General features: G+C 39.2%; 1 protein-coding gene across 2 annotated transcripts in view; it reads left to right on the top strand.

Moving 5' to 3' along the window:
- FBN1 (fibrillin 1) overlaps window positions 1-26,244 on the top strand; it is a 150,939-nt gene that overhangs the window by 39,823 nt on the left and 84,872 nt on the right. For both annotated transcript variants that reach the window (XM_062628872.1, XM_062628868.1), the window contains exons 7-9: window positions 14,722-14,919; window positions 18,150-18,275; window positions 22,778-22,903. In XM_062628872.1, the coding sequence (XP_062484856.1) occupies window positions 14,722-14,919; window positions 18,150-18,275; window positions 22,778-22,903 (450 nt within the window). The remainder of the gene's footprint in view (window positions 1-14,721; window positions 14,920-18,149; window positions 18,276-22,777; window positions 22,904-26,244) is intronic.

The following is a 26,244-nucleotide window of genomic DNA, read 5'->3' as shown; positions in this document are numbered from 1 at the left end:
CATTTCTTTGAGGTGAGCAAATAGCAGCTCCCTCATTTAATAGATAAGTAGTATTTTGTCAGTGCTGTGTTAGGCCATTCTTTATGTGGCTTGTAACTCCTATTTTTATCTCATATCCTCTGGCCTGCTGTTGGGTTTTTCCCTGATTTAAGATTTTGACACTGAACTATACAAGTAATATTGGGGCACATAATTTGTACCTTATCTGCTTGAAAATATGAAAGTACAAAAAGAATATGGAATTCAAGTCTACAGTTGGGAAGAAAATGCCTTTTGGGAAAAAGCATGGTTAATATCTGTAGCTTATGTAATAATTGTTTATTCATGTTTGGTCACACAGTGATAACAGTGGATAGAATTTCAGAGCACGTGGACAGTTGGGATACTGTGATCCTCTGTGTCAGAGATGCCCATCACATTGCTCGACATTCTTAGGCCTCTTCAATTCTTGGAGAACGCAGGCGAGCACTGATAACGCCTGTCCGGCCTCCCCCCCCCCCCTTCGCGCAAATCGTGGTGCTTGCTGCAGATCACCCAGCTCCTGGGTGGAGCCAGGACTGCTCCCACTCCACTGGATATGCAGATACTCTCTCCTGGATGGCTTTGCCTGGCTGGGTGCGCTCTGTTGGCTCCCTAGACCTCCTTTCTAACTGGTGAATTGGCCGGCCTGTCCTGGCAAACCTCCCTCTCCTGGAGGCTGGCGAAGCTCTGGGCTGGCCGGCCTTTTCCTTTCCTTCCCTTCCCTTTCTTTTCCTCCCCTTCTCACACATGGTGTCTGCTGGCTCCCGCTGTTTATCTCTCCATGCCTGTGTGCCTCCCACTCATTTGTTAGATTTGCTTTGATCCATCCCGGTTTTGCTGCCTTCCTGTTTTTCTTCCCGCTGCTCTTTTGCTGTTTTGCTTCTTTGTATCCTTGTTTCCTTCTCACTTGTTCCCTGAAGGCTGTCTGCTCTGGCTTTCCCCTACCTACAGGCAGCATGCATCTTTTCCAGAGCTTGCTGTCTGTTCATCTGATCTAGCAACCACATTATTTGAAACGGTTACTGACAGAACACCAGTTAGTGTTATAGGTTGGAGAATGGTTATATTTATCATATTTTTACTTCCCATAGTCCTTTTTTAAGTTCCTTTATAAATCTAGTCTGTGCTTATGTAGAAATGCCTGTGATAAAATCCCAGCTGAAGTGCTTTGTTGTGCTTCTGTGCCATCTTTCCCATAACTGTGGATTATCAAGTATCTATGTAATCTCTGTAACTCAGTGTCATCTCTCTTAGTCATAACTCCCTGTTTTAATCCAGACATCACAATTACAACTATAGCCTCACAAACACTTCATTATGTTAGCTAGGACAAAGTACTTCTGGGTGATCAAAAATGATGGGAAAGGAAGTGTGGGGAATATTCATGGCAGTTGAAAATTTGCTGCTGAATACCTTGTGAGAGAAGGCGTAAAATTCTGTGGCCATTCTTCTTCTGCTTGTCTTAGTCTTTATTCCACAGTCCTTATTCAGACACAGTTCCTGCTGATGCTAGTTGAAGTTTTTTCTGAGTTACGACTAGAGAAACAGATCTCTGTTGTTAGATGCTATAGGGTACCTCGTGTAATCTGTGATTAAAAACCCTGTAAGTATCTATTTCGGTTCGGTTCAAACCCATTTTCGAAGTGCTTCTTTTGCTCTTTCTTTCCACATGGCCAGTGTTTCCACGCATCCTAATTATGGGGTACCTAATATCAAAAATCACTCTAAATACTGATTAACAAGTCAGTCCCTAATGGTAATTACACAGCCTTTTCACCTGGAAATTGCTCTCATCCCCCCCCATATGTATTTTCTTCTTTCATGACAGAAATATGAATCCCATGTGAGAGGGCATTGTTCCCATGTAGCAGCGCATTCCCTTCAAGTGAATATCATCTGTCCTCCTCCTTTAAGATTTTAAAAGTTTTTGGATTGCTTTTACACATGTGTATCCAGTATAGATACATTTCTGAAAAAAAAGAAAAAAGAATAGTTCACAGCATCTATTGAATTGGAAAATTAATTAGACGACCTAATTGCTTGTGCATGAGTTCCTCTGTGGAATGTATTCTGCTGCTGTTGCACTTGCCCAGCACAGAAAATCTTGGGAGCTAATTCCTCCGGGCTTTTATTAGAAACTGACAATTAATTGGGCATAAAGAAACCCCCAACACCAACATAAAACTCAAGCAAACAAACAAAAAGCCCTTGAAGGGTCTTAACACGAAAAGCATTACAGGAACAATCTTTTCTCATTTTATTACAGTAATGTCAAGAGGCGTGAACTCAGCTTGAGGTTCCCTTTATCATACACAAAGCATACAAGTCTGTGTCCCAAAGCCTGTGTAGTCTGAAGAGGAAAAAAACCCCAACAGCATCATCCAGAAGTATTGGCAGCCCCATGTTACATGTGGGGAGCTAATATACAGAGAGATTAAGTCACTTGTGTGAGGATGTACAGGGAGTCTGTAGTGAGTCTGAAACTGAACACAGGTCATCTCAGCCCCAGCCAAGTGTCTCAACCACAAGACTATCCCTCCTCTTCAGTATGTCAGTGTAGAAAGTAGGCCAAAAAGTAGTTTCCATCCTGTTATACACAGCATTTTCTAAGGCTGTGAAGTATTATGTATTAGACAGGCATCTGGACCAACAGCAGTTTCTGCGGATACTTTTATCTGTAAACAGAAGCAAAGCTTGTAAAGGCTTTGTAAATTTTACATAAATTATTATTTTATCGATAAATGGCACAGTTAAATCTGTAAATGCTATACTTAATTTCAAGGTATTTTAATAATTGTTTTAAAAATATTTTTTTAATTTTTTTTAAGGGTGGAAAATGTATTTAAAGGATTTCTGTGTTCTGTGCCTCTAATTTGCGTATGTTTTAGGTTCTGGTACTGCTCATATGTAACGATCCATTAGCAGCGATGTGTAGCTACGTCAGGATATGGAGTGTGTTACACTGTGTGGTGTAAACTGAGAAAGGGAGGCTCAGGTCACATGGTAGGCCAGTACACTTGTTACTCAAAAGCTTATGTACTCCTGTGTTGGGAGTCAGTGAGGCTGGAGGTTTGTTGACCTAAATCTGAGTAATTCCTATTATGTTGAGCATTTACTTATTTTATTGAGGATCTCTATATATAGCCAGAGTGTAAAAAACCTTCTGCTTTAGTCTTTTGTACCTCAAATGGAAAAGAAAAAAAGTGCAAGTATGTGTGGATAAATAGGCATGTATGTTCATCCTCCTCCTTCAGCTGTTTCTGTGCGAAACCAGCGTTACTGTGTTGAAGTGTATACAAAGAACAGGCCAGAGCTGTTCATTCCCCTCAGTGCCCTAGTTAGAAACTCACAGACACTTGGCTCATTTGCTGAACCCCCGATTCCTTTCTCCCACATGCCCCAAATAAAACTTACTTATCTGATTCTCACTGGTGTATGTTTTGGAGCACCACTTTTATGAACTCCATTAATTGAAACCATTAATTCCAGATGTTCTGTGCATTTACACAGATAAATTTCAGTGACTGTCATGGCAAAGAATTAAAAAAAAAAAAAAAAGAAATCAGCCTTGAATGACCACTGGGATTCAGGCAGCGTGGAGGTGAGAGAAACTTTGTTTTTCAACTCAGAATCTCTAAAATAAGTAGTGAGAAATCATCCAAAACTGCACAGTGATTGGTGTAATGGACCGTTCAGTACAAATGATTGTTTCCAAGATTCTGATGCTATTCCCCATGAGCACATAATTAGTAAAACACAATTGGAGTGTGTCACTTTTGGTTGAGCCAGGATGGCCCAGCTTTTGGAAAGAGGCCTCTGAAGCTGGGTGGATCTCTCTCTTCCCCTCATCCCTCCAGCGCTGGCTGTTTTCTACATGTGGGTGTGTGGATGCATAGTCACAGGCAACAGGATTCTCCCACTGAATTGTCATTCTGTTGTCAAAGTGAATGAGTCTAATCCTTCACTTGTAACTGGGACCTGGACTTCATGTTGATGGCCTATGTCTGGGCACCTACAAAACCAGCAAGTCCTATCTAATAGGGAGGAAACAGAAATCTGTTAGGATTTCAGTCTTGGGGTGTGAATGTTCATGTTCAAGGCACTCAGGCTGGTGACTGTTTCCCCAATTTTAATGATTTGCTCATGTATGGAGGCAGATGATGTCTTAGGACCTGATATTCCCATCAGCAAGTAGAAGAGATGCCAGTTTCCAGTGTTGAGGTAAAAATAGATCTGCAATACCTGTTACACTACAATAATGTATACACAGCAAATGTGACAAATAAGAAAAGGCCAAAAGCATCAGCACAGATGTTATTAAAATATTAAGAAGTGTTAAACATTATGCTCAGAATGGGGAGTTGCTTGCATTTTGAGTAAAAGCACAAAAAGTTTCCCATGTTTGCCTAGAGTATTTATGGTAATTCCAAGTCTTTTAGAAAGACTTGCAATTGTTCTCAACTAATACCTTAAGTTAAAAAAGAAAATATGTTGTGCTCTTCATTACACCACTAACAGGAGAGCCAGTAAATACCTTTTGCTCTTGCCTGCAGTACGCAAGTAGGAAGCAGACTTGACCCTGAGTTTGATAATTGTGGATTCATCTTTCTCCCTGCCTCATTTTAAGATAATTAGTTCTGTACTCTCTCACTGCTTGGGGAAATCAGACTTTTGATGTGGTTTTAACAGAGTATTTAATTGACAGTTGTCATAAGTAGTTTCTGTAATCCTTAAATTAAAAATGTGATGGACTTTGGGGGACATCCACCCATTAGTGCTAAGCAACAAGAAGATTCCTTTAACCAAGTGGCCAATGAAGACAGGAATAACAGTCAACGTTAAAGAAGAAATAGTTTACTTTTTAAAATGAAATACTAATTATAGGTGATGTTCACTGGCTCTTTCCAATCAATACAAAAGTCTAGAAAGTCTGTGTGTGTATCTTAGATTTTCTGAAGGTCATTCACAGTTAGCAACAAAGCAGTTTGATACTTCAGTAAAGACTACAGGAAAGTGTTAAAGATGAGAGAACCCTAGGCTCACTGAAACCCAAAGGTCACCAGAAGAGGTAGGGTCCATGATTGTACAGAAAATTAAGTGTAATGAAACATGAGTGTTAGCATCTCAACTACTTTATATTGGTGGACATAATATATATCTTTAATAAAATTAATACTTGTTTAGTTAAACACTTGTGAGTCAAGGTTAAATCTTCTTGGAAGGAGATGTTTTCTACTTTTAGCAATAGGTATTCAATACATGAGATAGTTCCAGAATTATGGCATGTATTCTGTAACAGTTCAACAGAGATACCATTCAGAGTTAAGTAGTGCATGTTATTATTGTGTTCATTTTTGGATCACGGTCTTAATGCAAATCCCATATATATGGTTATGCAAAATGAGCCAGATTCTGGTCACGATTACACTGGTGAACACACAGAATGATGCTACGGTTTCATTGTGGAAGGAATCTGATCCTGTAACACAGAGAGTTGTATGGTATTTCAGTTAAGTAGTTGATGTGTTTCATTGTAGAGTTAGAGGTGAGATACTGGTGTCTGAAGCAATTTTTTTTATGTTGTTGACTTAAATTTGTAACGCTTCCTGAGATTTTTTGGGGCTATTGTGCAACCATGAAATAAGCGTTAAAATATTACTGGGAAAATCAAAATGCTGTATACAGTCATTGTTTTTCAGATTTTTTTGTGTCTTTTTAGTCGGTTATTTATGAAGTAATATTCTGTGTTAAAACCTTACTCAAAAAGAACAGTATTAGTTATTCCAAGTCTTCAGGCAAGTAAAAAAAAAATAAATCACTATTTATGTCATATCAAATCTGTCATCACTCATGACAGTATCACTAAAAATACATGTATGTGAGAAGTATTGAGAACACGAAAACCTGGCAAGAGCCTGGCTTAGGAAATTTGGCCAGGGAGCTGTCTGCCATGTGGAGAAGAGTCTTTATGGGAATACGACCTGCGTGCCCTTTGCTTTCTTTCGGTGGAAATTTTCCACTGCCATAATTTCTCAGGAGTGCTGGTCCTTTTGGGTTATGGCTAAGAAGGAGTTTGCTTCAGACAAGCCAGATGGTTCCTGGCAGCTGTTAAAAAGGAATGAGAAGAAATTGTTGATTGCTTTAATTACCTTGTTAAAGTGTTGCCAGGACTTTGGAAGTTCTGCATTCAGTTAGGACCGCAAAGTTATTTGTCCACGTGTCATTATGATAATATATACTTACCAACACCCCAGACATCCCTATTACGCTTACTGCCTTTCCTTTAAGTGATCTACAGTAAAAATGAGTCGACTTCTCACCATTCTTGCTGCATGTTTACTCATTGTATTTCACTTAGCTTGTGCAGTGAAATTGGCTCCCTTCCTCTCTTTCCTCTTACCTTCCCTTTTTATTTATAACCTATTTTCAGCTCTGGACTGAGTTTCATTCCAGTGCTCTGCAATTGTATTGTGTTTCATGACACTGCAGAGGAACATTTATATTTGGGGAAAAAAAAAAAAAAAAAAGATTATTTCTAATGTATTGCACTATTCCTTCTCCTTTTAAAATGTGAGCAGTATCTGTTTAAATCCTGTGTGTTGCATTGTTTGAAAGCATTTTCCCTTTAATTGGATGTTGGTCTATTTAGTATACTGCAAGTCATTAGATCTGTTTTTCTTATACAGTTTGCACTACTTTGGGTAGTCTCAGTTATTTTATAATCAGTGTCTTCTGGAGCCAAAGAAATACATAGAGCTTGTCTACTAGCTTTGTCTTTACCTTGCTATTTAATAGTTAATACTTTGTGGTACGTTAAGAAAGCTTCTATAACGTGGCACTTCTTAAGAGCTGTTTTTTAAAAGTAGTAATATACTTCAGCCAACTTGTTCTTTTTAGGTGAAACTTCCAGAGTTCGTCAGTTGAATCCATTCTCCTTCATAATCATCTGGTCGTGACAATAAATATGTCACCAAAGTTAGTTACTTTTTTGCAAAAAGAGAGATGGAAATCAACTCAGAATTTGATTTCATTGTTGCTAGCCTGTGAAAAAAATTGGAAAAAATTAAAATCTGCAAAGAAATCTTCTTTTGTAGGCAAAGTAGGGTGGGTTAGAGTTTGTCAGGTAACTGATTATTCACAAATGAGAAGTTATTCTTCATTTAGCTGCATTGCTTACTGTTTTCTTCATCATGGAAAAGAATAAAATGTGGTAACAATTTTCTGTATTTGGACTGCTGCCGCACATAATTGGGAACAACAGAGCTAAAGCCTTGATTTTGGTGAAATGCTTAGTCTGCGTGTTGGATTAAAATGTGTGCAACAAATCACTCCAATTCTGTAATAATTTTTTGAACATTATTTTTTTTATTTTATTACTGTAATGTTATTACTTTTCAGTTACAGACTTTGAGAACTGGGTCAGTTGCAAGAACAAAATTGGCATGAAAATAGTTGTATATTTGTTCTGGAAAATGGATTGCCAAAATACTTTTGAAAGTAGTCAGCCTGAATTGTTCTGTACATCAAATGCAACTGATAATGTTAGTCTCACATGGTTAGTAAGCTGTTATTTAAGTCCTGCTCTTTAACCAGTATCCGAGGAAGACTAGATAATATTTGCTAGATAGACATGTTAAACAGATCATCTGTGCACAAATGGATTTGTGAAGCAGCTTACGGAATGGAAAATAACTTTAGGCTGAAGTGTGCCAGCAAGTCAGTATATGAGAACAATTTGCAACAAGGAAAGGTGAGGAAGACATGCAGAAATGGGGTCATCAGAATCATGAATTAGAAGATAATATTCCTGGGGCTGAAATATATGAGGCAGTAACTAACTATTGTGGCTGACTAATACAGAATGAAGAATTATGATACCTGTGGAAGTTATTTATTGCAAGCGTTAGATAGGCTTCCATGGATGTTTTTTGCTCTTGTTAAAATAACGAGAAGCAACTTGGAGCTGTGATCTGTCCGCAGCACAGCTGTGGTATTTTGAGACATTGCTGCTGCCAGATATATACCCCTGCCAGAAACAGTGCCTGAATGGTTGCATTCCGAGGCCCTAGTTCCAGTGACATCTTAGCACTAGCCAATGTTAAATCTCAGCTATTTGAGCTCTGTGCTGCGCTGTGTGCTGAAGCAGCTGGGAAAGGGTCTTGTTAGTATGTGAAGCCATCTCTGGCACTGAAAAGGAGCAGACAGAAGTGGCATGATGATAATTTCTTCACATACCACAGCTAGACCTACCAAAGCTCATTGGTAAGAAGTGTTAGACATCATAGGAAATAAGCTTTAAAATATTTACAAAGTTTTGTTTTCTTTCCTTCTGAACACCCTCTGATATCTTTGCCATGTACTTTCCAATGATGACACATTAGGATCTGACTGGAGTGAGTAATGGTGTCTGGCTGGGGGGAGGAGAGGACAGGGAGTGCTTAACAGTGAGTAATTATTTAAGGAAATGGCCCCTGTGGAAAAAAGAGTGTTGTGATTGGATGCATTTATCAACTGGCATTTCAGTGTCACCTGTGGATGGAGAATTATTGTGTCTGAGTTTTCAAATGGCTGGAAGTCAGTGCATTGAGCTAACATGCGAATGTTGTGTTGTGTGTCTGGTCTTGATTCTGTGAAGTGAGATATGCAATAAGTCTCCTCTTAGGAAAAACAGAGGTAAATAAATAGAGCTATCCCACAGGATCCTGAGCATGGTCATTCACTTTTCTGATCAGCAGTTAGAAGCCACAAAATCCTCTATGCAAAACATGATTTCATGATAGCCATAATACACATTTCTTCTATTCCTGGTTTTTAAACTCAGGAAAGTGATTGGACTTTTGTTTGCACAAGCATACCTGAATCAGCTTAGGTAAATGTGATTATATGTGTGTATTTTTAGGATTCATTTAAGATCCTTCATTCATGGCTCATTTTTTTAAATACTGTCTTTATCCCTGTTCCAAAACCATAATTTGTTTGATGTCATTCTCGTATCATTCTCATTGGTGAAATTAGATATATTCAGAGTTCCCTTCTTCCACAGTAATGTTTCCCATATATAAGTGTCCAGCCACTGGACATTTTTGGAAACTCCTTTGGAAATCCCATCATCTGGTTTTCTAATCCTAATCCTACTTTTTCTAATCTAAAAGTTGTATTCAAGATGAATTTTCCCTCTCAGTGGCAGTGATGTGAAATCTTGTCTTACTTACAGCATTCTCAGCACTTACTATTCCAACCAGGGGAAGATGGAAGCTCAATTTCATAGAATCTTAGAATCACAGAATGGTTTGTGTTTCAACGGACCTTAAAGCTCGTGTTTCCAAGCCCCTGCCATAGGCAGGGACACCTTCCACTAGACCAGGTTGCTCCAAGCCCCATTCAACCTGGCCTTGAACATTGCCAGGGATGGCGCAGCCACAGCAGAGCTGGCCAACCTGTTTCAGTGCCTCACCACCCTGATTTCTTATACTGTTCCCACACTGGACTGCAGAGTGCCGCATTTTAATTGCCCAGTATTTTTTTCTGCTTACAACTGCATAGTTACTAGTTCTCTCACTATTTAAAAATCCTTTTTGTACTTTAGGAATGCCATTGAAAAACAGAATAGCTATAAACATTTTTTTTTTTTTTTCTCCCATCAGAAATACACTTTTTGGATGCTTGAGAAAAATAGTTGAAATTTGCCTGAAGTCATGTACCATGCTAAAAGGATTCTGCTACTTGAAACTTAGACTGCCAGCTTTTAGCTAGCATTATTCTTTGGCTATTTGAGATCAGTTTCCAAAAGAGCATTCTCAGGTATAGCCAGTTGCGATTCTCTGCCCAATGGCTGGCTAAGCAAGGGCATGGGCTGTCAAGCGCAGTGGGTCACACATGAGCGGCACTCTGGAGACTTTGCGGAAATGAGTCTGTGTTTCTGCCTTGCACAGTCTCACTGCCAATGTTCCTCTTTTATCCCCAGCTGATAAAAACACAACCAGCCCACCAAACAGCAGAAACAAAACTGCTGCTAGGCAGGAAAGTAAGCTATAATGAAGATCAGCTTTAAGGTACTTGACTTGCCTTGGAGCCCTTTTTGACCTTTCTTTCATTGATTGTACGATAATGGAATATTCTTTTCCCTTTTCCCCTGTACTAAAGAAAGGGAAGGTTGCCAGTTTGTGTTGCTGAGGGTGGTTTCAGTTACACAGCAGTCTTGGCTGGATTTGGGGGTTCATGTAGAATTTACCCATGTGAAGTGCTAGTAGCTAGGAGGAATGTTTCCTCCCTCCAAGCAACAGTCTGGGTTTGCTGCTCAGCCAGTGTGCAGCACAGGGTACTGTGTGAGCTGTGCATGCTGTGTGCTGAGAAAAACAGCACTCATTTTACCGTTATCTGTTTCTTTATGATGGCAAGAGATGGCATTTTCCTCTTTTCAGTAATGAGATCTTGGTCATGATAAGATAAATGCTGACTTGCTAGGGTCCCATCCTTTGGCCTTTGCACCCATGCAGATTCCATTCATTTTAACAGAGGTGGAGGAGTCTGTCAACCTCCTTAACAGGTGGTTATCTGTTTGCAAAATCAGGCTGTTTACTTTGAAACATCAAGAACTCTTCAAAGGAGATTTATAAGAAATGAATCGTGAACGAAAGGAGGAAAAAAATCCCATAATTTAATCCAGCACCCTTGCATTAGCTGAATTGTTTAATCTGGGTTCCATTAGTTCAGAATTTTTTTTTAAACTGTATTTTTACATTAAAAATATATTGTGCTTGAAAACAAAGAGAGGTTAACATGAACTGAGCGCTTAAGATACGTATCTGGTGTCTAAAGCTTTGCACTAACCTGGTGCTTGGAGTCTCTTTGGTGCTGTCCAGCATTACTTGGAACAATTACCATTATTTATTGCTGTGCTCGGTTCTGATCAAAGCCTGCCAGTACTGTGTATTTCAGCAGCCTCTCTGGTGCTTTGAGGAACATAGAGGATTTTTTGAGAAGATAACTAAAATTATTTGATGATTGCGGCTGAAACAGGAATGAGCTCTAGATCAAAATGCGGCTTGATTCTTTCCTGTGGACTTAATAAGCAGGATTCTTGCATGGTCTGCACCAGCCTCATTCTATTGCTTTCTTGCTCTTTTTGATGGTATAGGAGCTTAATGTGGTTTTACAGTTCCTGCCGTCTTCTCAGTTGTCTAAGGCTCCCTGTGGAATTATTTCTTATCAGAATATCTAAGAAGTATGTGAAGAATAAATAGATAAAGTTGTAGATAGCTGTGACTAATGCCTACTGAAGGCTGCTTGCACATGCTGAAATTTGCATTAGAAGTGACTTAGAACATTTGATTATCAATTGCACATCCTTTAAAAATAATTTTACTGAAATAATTTCAAGTCTCAACATTCTTCAGTATAATGAAATTACCTCTGGGAAACAAAACAACCAAACAAACTGTGTAAGAGCTTTTCCAGCTATACTTTTCCCCTTTCTTTCTTTTTAACTCCTGACTGATCACTTGGTACCTTGTGTTTGAGTTTTAGTCATTGAAGTAGTTTGAATAATCTCAAATGACACAAATGTCTAAGGAAACTTCGTTGTTACAAAATAAAGATTGGAGTTTTAAGCTCATATCTGAAGTCAGTGCCTTGTGGCATAGACCCCATCTTCTGAAATCTGCATGATTCATGAAACCAAACACATTCAAAGAAAAATGGTGTAACTCAAGGAAATTTCTTTACATGTGATATCATTCTCGTTTCAAGTTAGTGGACTCCCGTTTCCTTCTCATAGGTCTTCATCTTGTAATGCATCAGAAAATGTTAAACTCACTATTAAAGATGCTTTAATTCTAGAACTCTTCTTACTAAGCCTCTGTACAAATAAAAAAGGACTTGGAAGTGTGGATTCCTCTGTGGCCATAGAACAGTGGTACATCCAAATGGTCTTTTTCTTATGCATTTTCTGACCCTTAGAATTTTTCATTAAGAACAGAAAAGAAAATCTTTCTTGTGAAAAGGTAAATGGTTGTATTGAGAAAATAGAAAAAAGCTGTACTAAGCAGAAAACTGAGTATTAAGGGTAAAATTTATCAACGCAAAAGATAAGGTGAAATATAGTCTATAATTATTCATGGTAAAGTGCTGTGAGCTTGGATGATAACAAATAGGAACTGGATTTGCTTGGTTTTGGGTGCATATTTGACCTACTTGTTACTGAAACCTTGCAGAAAGATTTGTATGATTATAAAGTTAATTTCATTGGGCTCACCGTATTTCTAAGTTGTATTAGCCACAGCTAAGTCATTTATAGCTTGAAAGCAAACAATCGTAAATGCTGATCCATTCATATTCTACCATAAAATACAAGATGGGTTATTCACCACTGTCTGGCGCATGCTTCCCGCTACGACAGAGAACAAAATGACTCCTTTTTAAACTGTCTATATATAAATGGCATAGGGACAATCTACAATAAGGGATTTCATTCTGAGGAGGTACACTGGAGATTTCCTGTTGCCAACACAAAACTGTGGTGTTTCTAAAGAAATTGCCATCTATTGTTTTAATAGGGGGAGGTTGAATATTGTGAGTTTTGCACAAAGTAATGTGTTCTAATTTGTATCAAGGATGAAGAATCAATCACAGAATGATTTTTTTTTTAATTGATAGGTATAATTGATCATGATTTATTTGTATTCATTTGTGTATTGAAGGAGTAAGATAAAGTCAAGAGTCAGTAATATTTGGTTTTATACTATATGCTTCCAAAGCTGCATCTACAATGAGAAATGAGAAAGAAGGCAATGTAAGCTTTGATAAGAGCAAACCAAGCCTGTTTGACTAAGAAAATAAAAGCAGTTACAGAAGTGCTTCAAAATGGGAAAAGAACTTGACAGAAGCTGTAGTGTGAAAAATTACCATGGGAAATGAAGGGGCACAATGAGAAATACCAAGCCAAAAAGAGTTAAGGCGATGAAAAGGAATTAAGTAACCAAGGGTAAAGAAAGAGATGTTATCAGAGATTCTGACCCATTCATGATCAGGCTGAGAGAATCACTAGGGAGGAGCAGGGAGAAGTGTTCAATAAATGTAGCTATACTGTTTGGAGGGGATAGGCCAGCAACTTCATATTTGCAATCTGATAGCAGTTAAGGATGACATTAAATAGCAGTAATTACATTTACATATTTTTATATAGCTAGTCCAGCTAACCAGCATGAGGGAAACAGAGAAGATTTAGCTAAAGGGTTCTCATATCATGCAGGTTAATTCTCCATAACTCTGGAAGGACAAGACAAATTTCCAGAGCCTGAAAAAAAATTATTGTTGTTCCAGTACTTTAAAAGGAAAAGAGATGCTCTAGGTGATTGCATGTCTGTTAAACAGGCAAAAGATAGAATAGCAATTATAGAATGTAATACATAGTTAATGAACAGCAAATGGCATTTACTGTCATTTAGTGCAAGTTTATCAGAAATAGAGCTTTGAAACTAACTCAATGTCCTTCCTGAGAAAAACATGTTTAATTGTTGAAGATAATTGTAAGAATATAAGACTGTTGTATGGCTTACAGGACTTCTCTAAGCCATTTTATTTATTATATCAAGGAGTGGCTTGATTAATCAGCAGAATTGTAGCATATGGACGCAGCATCCCTGGTTTGGAATAACGATTAGTTAAATGATAGGTTTCAATGTGGAAACATGGGGAGATAGGGCAGAACGGAAAGGCCTCCATTCTTACTTCTGCCCTATTTAACACTTCTTATCAGTGGTTTAATGTTAACATATTATTGTTAACAAAGTGTGGAAGTGGCATGAAAGCTGGAGGAATTTATAATGTCATGACTATAAGGTAGTGTGGATTACTTGGTGACCTTGGCTGAGGCACCTGGGAACCATTTCAGTGCAGACAACCTTCAGGTTCATAACTTTCTGGCTACACTTACAGGATGCTGGACTCTGTCCTGGTGCACCATAACAGAAAAACATATATGGTCACTTGTGAAGAATTAACAGGGATGCTCACCCTGGATGTGCAGGAGACAACAGGAGTTGGCAGTACCACTGCTTGGCATTTGCCCTTGGAGAATGGAACAAAAGGAAGACTACTAGTATTTTATTAACATCTTAGTTTCATTTTGTCTATTGGCTAAGTGGCCTGCCCACCATAAACAAATCAAAGCAGATGTGTTCCACATGCCCTCCATTCTGCTGTAGGCAAAGCTTACCCACATAGCTGGTAGAGTGTGTGCCTGAATAACAGTGAAAACAGTCCTCAAAAAACAACTTGCAGTCTGCATTGTCTTCCCTTGGGACTCATTTGAGAACAAAACTTGTGGAAATAAATGTATCCTAACTTAGTATTATTTTAATTAACACACTGAATATTTAAAACAAATCAATGAATAGACCCCACAAAGAGTATTGCTAGAGGTTAAACCGAGCAGCAAAAGGGGACCTGCAGAATCTTAAGTATATAATACTCCTTGTAAAATAGTCAAAATAGATTTATAGAGCTGCTTATTTTCAGTGGATTTGAATGAGAAGAAAAGTTGAGAAAAATCCTGTGCAGAATACTGCTAAGGAGAATTGTTGGGCTGGTGGCAATTTGTGTGCAGAAGACTTGCCTAAATATGCTGGTATTTTGCTTTATTCCAAGTTTTGTTGTGTATTTTTGTTGTGATGCTGATTAGATTTCCTTTCTTTGGCACAGATTACAGGACCGGCCCTTGCTTTACTTTGGTAACCAACCAGATGTGCCAAGGACAGCTCAGTGGAATAGTCTGCACAAAAACCCTTTGCTGTGCAACAGTTGGGAGAGCATGGGGCCACCCATGTGAAATGTGTCCTGCCCAGCCGCATCCCTGCCGCCGAGGTTTCATTCCAAACATTCGAACTGGAGCCTGTCAAGGTAAGTTAGCAGCAGAGCTTCCCCAAAAGCTGCTGAAATTGTTACTGGATTAATCTTAATTGAGTTACGCTGCTGTGAATAACCTGTCCTAAGCCATTCTCAGTTATATGTGTGAAGAATGGAAAAACATTGTCAGATGCATTACTTCATGATTCAGTGAGTGCCTGATGTTCAAGTGAGTACATTAGTAACTTAGGTCATGTGAGAGCAGCCAGCATCTTAATGAATTTCTCACTGCCAGCAGCCCTTTCCCTTGGTTCTGTAATGGTGTTTTTCTGAGTGTGCCACTCGACTATTCTGTGGAGGAATTTATTCTGTTTTCAAAAAGTACTCAAAACATCACAATTCTGTGGCAATAATGTTCCATTTATCCGGTGTGGGATTTTTTAGCTAAAATTTGTTGATTTTGGATTCATCTTGGGTGTCTTATCTCTCAAGCTACTCTGGTTTGACCTGCAGAAAGTGCCTGTCATGCCATTTGAAATGCCCCATTATATATTTTATACAAGTTTAAAATACATTTGCATTTGTTTCAAATCGTAAAATCCACCCAGATGTTGCTTACTTTTTACTTCGGAGCATGCCTTACCATAGAAAGTCCTTACACTGCTTTTGGCTTTTATTCTAATACTTCCAGCTGTATAAATTCTTTTATTGTCTGGATGTCTGGCAGGAAACAGGAGAAAGTTAACAGGGGCAGCTATGTATTAAACTGATGTGGATTATACGTTCCCAGGACCGTATCTTTGGGGCTAGTTTATTTCAATCTGTCCAGCGTTTTTTAATAAGTTACAGTATTTTTGAGATAAAGATTATAAATTTATGAGTGATTTTATTTAATTGTGAAATTCTTATGAAGGACTTCAAGGCATTCCATTGCTTCAAAAATGCAGATATCCTCTGCCACAGGCCAAGTCCTTGTAGGTGCCTGCAGACAGTCACAATGAACTTTGAAAAACGGGCATGTTTGTGTATGCCACATAATGTGCACATATTTTGACCTCAGCCATTCTGTTGTGCAGAAATTTGTGAATAGAGGTTATGGACACTTCTGAAATCTTATAAGTATGTGGCCCACACCCCTGAATTTATGCCCCACCTAGTCATATCCCTCTTGTTTGTGTCACAAAAAGCTACAGTGACCTCTTGGATGGGTTTGTGCAGTTCAGAATAAAGCTACTTCTGCTTGCTGCACATTTCTTAGCATGCAGCTACATTTATGCTAATCTGTATGCGGCGCCAACACAGTTTTGGCCCTGTATGTTTGACTTGTACTTTCCAGTTTTCCCTTCTCTTGTAATGTGTTCATAATTTCAACAGATCTGCTATGGAACCACATATTAGTTTTATTTTTCATGCAATTGTATGAAATCCAGTCCTTTTGAAATCAGATAACATCCATTCAGACTGAAGACATTTCAGGGATTTCACATCCATATTCAATCTAAATAAAGGAAAGCAGGTTCAATAAAATCCAGGTTCTCTGAAAAGAGAACTGTTATTATTGTGGAGAAGTCTGAAAAAATAACGTGGAGGGGAGGGCAAGTTTATTTTAAAAAGTAAATAAAATATCACTGCTCACAGTTTGACTTTGTCTGGGTGAAAGTTAAATTAATATCACAGCTGAGATTTTTAAAGATACAAAGGAGGAAAATGGAAGCCAAAAGGTGGGATTTTGAAGCGGACGTTGTGAGTCAGGAGCATGACTTATATCTGTTTCATATTTTATTTTTTTTAAATGGTCAGTACAGTGCCATGAAGTCTGGCTGACTACTCCTGCTAAAACAGTGCAATATTGCTATAGCTGGAGTCCCAGCAGCAGTGTGACTGTGTCGGGGGTGCTGTAGTTGTGTGAGTTCTCTGCCTCCCAGCACAGGGGCTAGCTCTAGCACAGCTCTGCTCCAGCTCTGCTGCGCCCTTGACCCCGCTCAGTTGGCCTGGGGATCTTTACATAACGCCCTGCGATGTGGTACAGATATGCCCCTTGGCGTTCCTGAAACTTCCTACTTGTGGCTCCCAGGGAAATTGCCTCTTGGCCTTTTGTACAGACATAATACTTTGCTTTTCAGACGACAAGACACATTACAGCTGTCTCTCTGGGATTTAGAAAGGGAGATTTGAAGGCGTCATCTCCTTCAGCCTGTGTCCCTCCACTGAAACCCATCCTAGTGTGAATCCCAAGAATTCACGAAATTGGGTTTTACCAGCAGCAGCTGGTACTCTTTGGGGAGATGGGGGAAGCACAGGCGTTTGGATTGGAAAGTGGTGAGTGCTCTGTTTGCTCTTGGAGGACAGGGAGCAGCAGACGGAGGGCAGCCCTGGGGACTTTGAGCCAGACCTCCGCTGTCTGCTATTGCAGTGCCACTCCTCCTCTAGTCTCTTTTCTTTAGCTGTTACTAAGCCATAGCAACACTTTTGCAGCTAAGTGATGACATACACGTTGTTGTGCTAAAATAGCTGTGAGGCCAAAAACTGGGGCCTCTTGAAAATGTTTGTCTTAAGCTTCTTACCTAGCCTGTGGTCATCTTTTGTTGTTTTTCTTGAGTGAAAAAATTAAAAGCAAAGAGAGAGAAATAAAAGGGAAAAAACCCTCCAGATTTATGGATGTCTAAGCAGGTCATTAATAATTCCTCCTGAGACATTAATTATGGCTATGAAACTTCTTGAGTCAGATCCTGACCACAGCCTAAGGTCATTGGTGCTGCTCTTACTGGAGTGACGAGTTAATAATTTCCATCAGTAATGAGTCTGCAGCTCCCCAAGTCTCTCTGTGAGGCTCCCTCCATGCACACTGCGCACTGCTCCTCTGTGGCTGCTGCATCTCTGTGCTGGTGGGCTATGTTGCCAAGATTTTCAAAGGGGCAAGTGATTTTGGGTGCCCAGCTTTAGATACTGTAAAGGAACCTGAGTTTTGACAGACTGTGTTCTCTGCACACCATTCCCCAGATGTTTTGGAAAAACAGAGCAACAGCAGTTAGATGTTTAATGTCTGTAACAATAATAACCATGTGATTTCTTGCAGAAAATATTTAGAGTACTGTACTTAATCATACTTTGCATAGAGTAATTACAAAATTAGTGTCTGTCTTCACAAGCAAGTATCATAATATTATGATGGTTGAAGCATGGATTTAGGCATATTTACTTTAATTTCTGAGTAGACAAATTATTATGGCTGTTCTTGAGAAATGAATTGAAAGTGGGTGTTTTTTTCCTTTTTTATATGATAGATGTGGATGAATGCCAAGCCATCCCTGGGATCTGTCAAGGGGGAAATTGCATTAATACTGTTGGATCTTTTGAGTGCAGATGCCCAGCTGGACACAAGTTTAATGAAGTGACACAAAAATGTGATGGTAAGAAACTTTTAGAACTTTCTAATGAAATTAAAGGAGGAAAGTCATCTTTCTGGAGCCAACTTTGATTGTGACAAGTTGATCTTACTGGAATCAAAGCACTTTGACTGTAATTGTGACAAGCTTTCCAGTCTCTTGTGTTGAAAATGCAAAGAGCATGCTTCACAATGAATACGAACAATAGTAATTTCTCATTCTAAACCAGAGAGTCTTAAATATTGGCCTACAGTTTTTCCAAGCCTTGTATTCATGTAGCATTTTATAGACTTAAAGGTAAACCTGAAACAAATTAAACAGTAAAACAAAAATATACTTCTTAACCAATATGTTGCTTTAGAAATGCTTGAGGTACATTTCTCTGTGTAGACCTTTTAATCAAAAGTTGTATATGACTGTAAGGTTCAGCAAATGCCCACCTACTCATGTAAACTGCCTTTAACATTAATGGGAGTTTGACACTGCTGTGTGAAGTCTGCAGTACTATCATCCTTACCGTCACAGATGTTAAAGGAGGACAAACATTTTATCTTTCCTTATTGGTCTTTCTATTTTGGAAGTACTGCAGGTGCTAGATATTAGTGTGGAAATTTGCAGTGATGATTATGGAATCTTGCTTATTTTTAAGTGTGATTTGATAGTATTTTTTCCTCTCTGTAATACAGTAATCAGGCATAGATGTCTCCTTTGCTTTAAGACAATTTTGGGTACATAAGGAGCATATTACTAAAATGTGTCAATTGCACATTTTTCATTCATCTTTACAATGAAGTCCACATAATGTTTAAACTCTCACAACTGATCCTCTTTGCAGTGATTAGACAAAAATTAAATTAATTTAGGCAGACAAGTTTCATAAGGGGCTAGTGCCAACTTTCAGTATTGTAAACGTGTATGGCTGCAAGGTGTGCATCCTTCACCTCTTCTTGCATCAGGTGCCTTTAAGGAAGCACTCAAAATTTTGTAGTCATTTGTGAAGAATTATGACTTACCCTTTCAAAAGAAAAAATCCAATTTCAAGCAAAATTTTATAATTTAATTGCAGGTTAAGGAAAGCGATGGCAATGTCAGAACAGTTTGTACACAGCCTGGTTTTCAGATTGACTGCCAGTGGTTTTGTCAGAAAGTAAACCCAGAAAATTATGATTGAACAACCTTGCGAGTGTTTCCTTCTGTGGATGAAGTACGAACGACATGGTGAATAGGAAAGACTGCACTTTATTAAGTGCTTTATTAAGTATTAGTATGTGAAAAAAACAAGAACTGTAGGCTTGTATAGGCTGCAATGTAGAAGCATTCCTATGGTAGTTTTCTCTTGCTGAAACATGTAAAAAACAAGAAACAAACAAATCCCAACGGCAACCAAATCAAAGTGAAACAAAAAAACCCAAACCACCCTCATGTTTAGAACCTGTGCTTGGTAATAGGTGAGGGACTGGACCCAAGAACCTGGGATAGCTTGGTTCATTCCCAAATCCTGCCACAAGTTACCTGCCCTGTTTTGTGAAATTGCTTTGGAGTGATCCCCTGGCTGCAAAGATGAGACAGAGTTTTCTTTCTTCAGTTCTGTACCTGTACAATTTTTAACCTCACCAGACAGAAGCTTTCAGTACATCTTCATATTGCATGTACCAAGCAATTTTAATTAAAATCGTGTAGGTATTCATACAATTGAAAGAATGAAAGGTAACAACCTTATACCAGCAGCATGAAATAGGATAGGGATTCAATAGTTGAGTATAGTAACGTAAGAACAGCCTACCCATTCTGCTTCTTTAAATTGTCTTTTGAGTGTCAAGTTGAAGTCTACCAGTATAAAACAAGTCATTTGCCTTGTAGTAATTGACTGTAATTAATACATACTAATTGACATCCGATCATGTACTTGGTTTAACTTCCTCTCCAGCAAGTAAGACTTCTTGCAGCTGTAACCTGTCCTTGGGGCAGAACTGGGAGCTACCTGCTGAATTACCAGTTGTTTTTTCAGTAGGCTCCCATTAAAATGAGATCGGGATAGAAATCATTAGGTACAGTGGGACAACGCAAGAAGATGGGAAATGAAGCGTGTTGGCCAAATTTCTGTTTGTTAGCATAGCTGATGGAAAACTTTTTTTTAAGTGTTACAACATTTTGCAGCTTCATATAACCATTCATTTCTAGTTACATTAACGCTGAGGTAAATGCTTTACTGTGGTGAGCAGGGGGGAGTAATTTTTCCTGGAGTGACATTTATGTCTGCAAGTACATCAAGTATACTTACCTTTATAAAACTTGCATACTTAACAATGACAATGTTGCTTATATGAATATCAACACTAATATAAATAGTGAAATACTGTTTGGGTTAGGCTCAACCCTAAAATAAAGAGTGATGATTTTGCTTTTAAAAAGGTCAGACTCTATATAAACAGTGGCAACAATGACTTTAAAGATAAACATTGGTGAATTTGAGTCAGAAAATGCTTGAATGGGATCCATTTACAACTGCATTTTTCTCTGTTAATCAAGGGGCTTTATTCAGACCAAAATTCAATTTCCACATTTTTTGTCACTGAAACTTTTGGGACTCCTGTGGAGTATAATCTTGGAGCAGGAGCCAGAAGTCTCTTAGCAGTGCTCCCAGGGCACTTGGACTTGAGGCTTTGCCAACACTGTCGAAGTAGCACTGAACAAAAAGTCACACCCCTCTCACACACCCAAGCGAGGAATGTGACCCACATCACGACATCTAGCAAGATGATGGGGAAGAATGTGTGCATAGGGGACCCAAGGCCCTGCACTGCTTAGGATGGGTTGGTCTCCAAGGTCTGGTTATCTGTGCCAGCACAGTCCCCTCCACTCCTTTCCTGCAAAGGCAAGGGGCCACAAAGGTATAGGAGCATCCGATGCTTTACCTAGGGGTGGAGGAACTGATAATTTTTATAATACCGAGTTTTGTATTGCTCTCTTTAGAGGAGAGTAGAACAGAGATCCTTTCTACTTGCTAAAACACTCGTTAATGGTCCTGTGGGACTTTGGGTGTTCCCCCATCTGTTGGGGCCAAATTCCAATTTAGGCGTTCCATTTAAATTCCCCCAATCGGTTTTAATGACTGTGATATTATTCACTCCTTGCCTTGGCGTGTTGGGTGGTGTTGCAGTATTTCATCTCAGAAATTTTTGTGGTTGGTGAAATCATTATTACAGCCATGTGTCTATCTGTAGATCTCTGGAGGAGAGGTTGGATAGAGTCCTGTGGTGCCATTATTCCTGGCTGGGTTCTCCCTGTCAAGAGAGCAACTGGGTGATTGTAGGTGGCTGTGACAGGCAGTTACCATTGGTCACTCTAGAGAATAACCTGCCATTCTACTCTGCTTTGCTGGTTCTTCTCATAGGTACCATGGAAAAAGTGAGCCATTTTTAAGCTCAGCTAGACTCCAGGTTCCTAGAAGATGAGAGCAATGCTAAGTAGATACAGCTGCATTGTTAAGACAGTCACTGGAAACTAAGGGGAAAGTAACTACACATCACAAGCAGGCTACTGGTGTTAATTAAGAAGCAATTGGGGCTGGCATAGGTTGTTATTAATGTGATTGTAGATAACATAAATTCCATGCTGTGGAAGAAACCTTTCACATTCCCTCTATTCATGTATGCAGCTATAATCAGCTATAAGAAGGTATGTGTTAGGGTGTTTTTCTGCAGTCTTTGAAATTTTTTCTGCACTGGATTTGTGATGATGATTTAGTATTGAATTGAGATTCTTTACTGAAGACCATCACAATATGGACTTTTATTTTAAAATCACTGACAAAATCTAGGAGGAATTCTGGACTTTGTCTTGCTTCTGCAGTTGGTGTTTCAGTTACTGTCTCAAAATGTGTTGAAACTTTGCAACATTCACTTTGTTGCCTGCAGTCACCCTTCTTTGAGCGATAATCCTGTCAGATTGTATTCGTTAAACAGTGCCTAGCTGCTCAGTGCTTTTATATGGGGGATTTCCAAGAAAAACCCAAGTGCAGTAAGAAAGACGCAATTCAGTAGGTGCTACACTTCCCTTTGAGTCAGTATTGAACCATTGCCTCAGTATGGTGCCAGGAGATACTGTGCTGCTGGAGATACCATGAAACATAACGGTTAACCTCCTGATTGCTTTGGTCATTACAGGTCCCATGACAGTTTTCTTAATTCTGGCGTGCAAAATTCAAACTGGAGGGGTCATGGTTTACTCAGTAAATCCCATATGCAGTGTAAGACTTTCATCCATCATTATTAGGCAGTAAAGAAAACCCTCTGGCTTTTTGCAATTTACAGATACAGTATTTTCTTAGGCTTTATTTCACTTATGTTTATAAGATGCCTAACAAAAAATCCTAATTCAAAACTGCTGATTATGCCCCTAGTACATAAGTTAGGAGGGGCTTCAGACCACGCTGAATTTGATCATTGAGACTAATTACAAAATACCTGTTCTTGTGCTAGAACTAATTTAGCTAACCTGCCCCTGCTTCTCTTTTTGCGTTGAAGATATTGATGAATGCAGCACCGTTCCTGGAATCTGTGATGGAGGGGAGTGTTCAAACACAGTTAGCAGTTACTTCTGCAAGTGTCCTCCAGGGTTTTATACAGCTCCTGATGGCTTAAAGTGCATAGGTGAGTACAATCCTGTAAATAATAAGACAGTAGTTGTCATGAACATTCATGAATATCTAAGATGGGTAACTGTACCAGAAATTTATTTCAGTTCATGGTCATGAAATCTTCCTTTTATATAGAAGTACACCATGTGCCTGTATGTGTATTCTGAGATGATTTTTCCATTTTCTGGACGTTTTTTCTCTTTCCCTCTTTGCTATGACCTTCCCTTTCATTTTTCTTACTACACTTTTTCTCTCATGTCATATTTGTTGTCTTAAACTAGGCAGAACTTGTTTAACACACCTGCTTGCATGGTGGGTTGACCCTGGCTAGATGCCCAGTGCCAAAGCCACCCTATCACTCCTCCTCCTCAGCTGGACAGGGAAGAAAAAAAATACAACAAAAGGCCACAGGTTGAGATAAGAACAGGGAGTGATCATTCACCCGTTACTGTTGCAGGCAAAACAGACTCGACTTGGGCAAATCAGTTTTAATTTATTCCAATCATATCAGAGTAGGATAATGAGAATTAAACCAAATCTTAAAAATACCAGTCCTCTACCCCTGCCTTCATCCCAGACTCAACTTTATTCACAAATTCACTACCTCTTCTCTCCCAGAGGCACGGGGGGTGGGAAATGGTGGTTGTGGTCAGTTCATTGCAGGTTGCCTCTGCCACTCCTTCCTCCTCAGGGGAGGACTCCTCACACTCCTCCCCTGCTCCAGGCTGAGCACCCTCCCACTGGAGACAGTCCTCCACAAACTTCTCCAACATGACTCCTACCCTTGGGCTGCAGTTCTTCATGAACTGCTGCAGTGTGGGTCCCTTCTACAGATGCATCCTTCAGAGCAGACTGCTCCAGTGTGGATTCCTCCATGGGCTGCAGGTGGATATGTGCTCCACCATTAACATCCATGGTTTGCAAGGGAACAGCCTGCCCCGCCATGGTCTGCGCCAAAGGCTGCAGTGAATTTGCTCCAGTGCTTGGACCACCTCCTCCCCTTCTTCATTGACCTTGCGGTCTGCAGAGCTGCTTTTCTCGCATGTTCTCGGTCCTATCTCTGGGTGCAATTGCTCAGGTTTTTTTTTCCCTTCTTAACTATGTTATCCCAGAGGTGCTACCACTGTCACTGATGGGCTCAGCCTTGGCCTTCATATTCTTGTTCTCATGTTTGCTTTTGATTTAGTCCATGTTATATTCAGCAGTCATTTAGAAAAGCAACTATACTTGAGAAAGAAAGTAATCACCCTAGACAGCTCCTCATTCCAGCTGTTAGGACCTTAATGCAGATATTTTTCATTAAAGGAAGTAGCGTGATAAGCTGGGTGTGGGACATTTGTATCTGCTTTCATGATGATGAATTGGCAGTGCTGTTCTTTCAGGCTTTCATTGTGCAGAGCAGAACCTGTCTTCTAAAGGCCAGAAACCAAAGGACTGTGAGAATTAACTAAATGCCACTGCAGTGCCAAAGCCATGAAAGAATAGTAGTAGCACTTAGTGCTTCTGGGAAGCATACAGCCTGCTCTGAGGCAGGGCAAGTATGCAAATTTTATTTTTTGTGTGTGTTTATGTAGTAGTTTCTGTTTTCACTGCCAGTGCTGAATTTTGAGCAATTTTATTGTCATTTGAGAATCAAGTGGAAGGTTTATTTCCTCTGTTTTAGCTTGTTTATTTAAAGGCTCACACACAGTGCCAGCACTGGGGTTCCAGGGAGCACCCTGTGTTTACTAACTTTGGTAGAAAATATTTTGGGGAAAAAAATTGAAAAAAACCAAACTTCACAGACCCAAGTACCAAATAGTATTCACTTCTCTGAGAGATCTGGAAGTAGTCTGAGTTAGGATTAATTTTGAAGGGTGCCATTCTATTTATGCAGGTTGTGAAAGATGAACTATATTGCTTCCATTATCAGTAACAGGATTTTTGTAGATTGGATCCATACCATACACTTACAATGCCACTGGGAATTGCTTCTGTTGCTTCAAATTAATAGCTCCTAAATGACTATGGGTCATTAAATCATTGACTGCTGCTTGTGCTTAGGAGATTCACCTTTCTATAACAAAAAAATTCTAGAGATGCACAAGTACCATTTGCTTTTTACTTTTTATAGTCATTGTTCTGTCAGGACTGCCCAACATTCACACCCATGTTGTATTCCTGCAGTTTTTTCATCCTTTTTTTCCCACTGTATATGTAGGCTGAAATAGCTCAGCTAAAGAATTGGGTATTTAAATGCTGACAGGCTCTGTTAAGTAATATGCCAGTGTGAACCATCATTAAAATTTTAGCTGTGTGTTCAAGGCAAAACGTGCTAAATGGGAAGCACTGTTAATTATCTGCAGATATGTTGGATTTGTGTCTAATATTAACGAGGACAGAACCCAGATCTATATGCGAGCTGGGAAAAATGGATAATCTTGATTTAATTACAACATGCCAGTCTTAAGTGAAAAGTGTTAGCTGAACATGTCTATTCTGTTAGAGATGAGGAAGTGCTTCTGAGAAATGTATCCCTTATGGGACTCAAACTGAGCAGCCCTGGAGCCAAGCATCCAGAGGAAGAACTGTGAGTTCCATTATTACAGACCTTAAAAATTCAAATAGAGAAAGCAAAGATAATATCTCCTAGAGCTGAAGAGCAGAAACAAGAGCAGAACATCTCAGCCCAAGTACATGAAGAGTCTTATGAAGAAAACCACTAGCCCAGACATCCAGCTTCAGCTGGCATAGATGTCTTTGGTCAGTCTACTTTTTTTAATTTATTTTTTATAGAAGAGGCACATTTTTCTTGAGGTATTTTCATGGCAATTTTTTGCCTTTTCAAAATACTATTTTTTTTTAAATGAAAAGTACTAAAATATTAAAAACTGAAACAGTAAAAAGGTTGTTTCCTGCTCTTCTTGCCCTTATTTGTGTGTTTGACCGTTTGGAACAGAAAATGAAAGAAGAGAAAAAGAAAAAAAGAATCACCTCTGATTGGAAGTATGGAAAGATTTGGCATTTTTCTCACCAATTTTCTGTCTTTTTCTGAAAATGGTGTGGCTTTTGGATAAGCTCTTACACCCGTAGGTAGACAAAGATGTATGCTCTGTATTTACCTTTTTCTGGCATTTTGTGTTCCTGCACAAATCCTATGTAGATGCTTTTTACACTTCTGCCCATTACTGCTTTTAAATGTTTAAAAACTTTGGTACTGACCAGAAGTGAGAAGGATGAATTACAGGGGATGATGATAGGGTCTGTTAGAGGACTTCCTCCCTATTATCCATCCCACCATCATACCAAGCATCTGAATAGCTCTCCAGGGATACTGGAGAACAGTTTCCTCTCCAGGGAACAGTTTGCATCTGA

This window comes from Pezoporus occidentalis, unplaced genomic scaffold (assembly GCF_034315485.1).
Source record: "Pezoporus occidentalis ecotype Australia unplaced genomic scaffold, CSIRO_AGI_Poc_V1 ctg11, whole genome shotgun sequence".
Taxonomy (NCBI): Eukaryota; Metazoa; Chordata; class Aves; order Psittaciformes; family Psittacidae; genus Pezoporus; species Pezoporus occidentalis.
The sequence above is the reverse complement of the archived record's forward strand: the minus strand, read 5'-3'. Positions and strand labels throughout refer to the sequence as shown.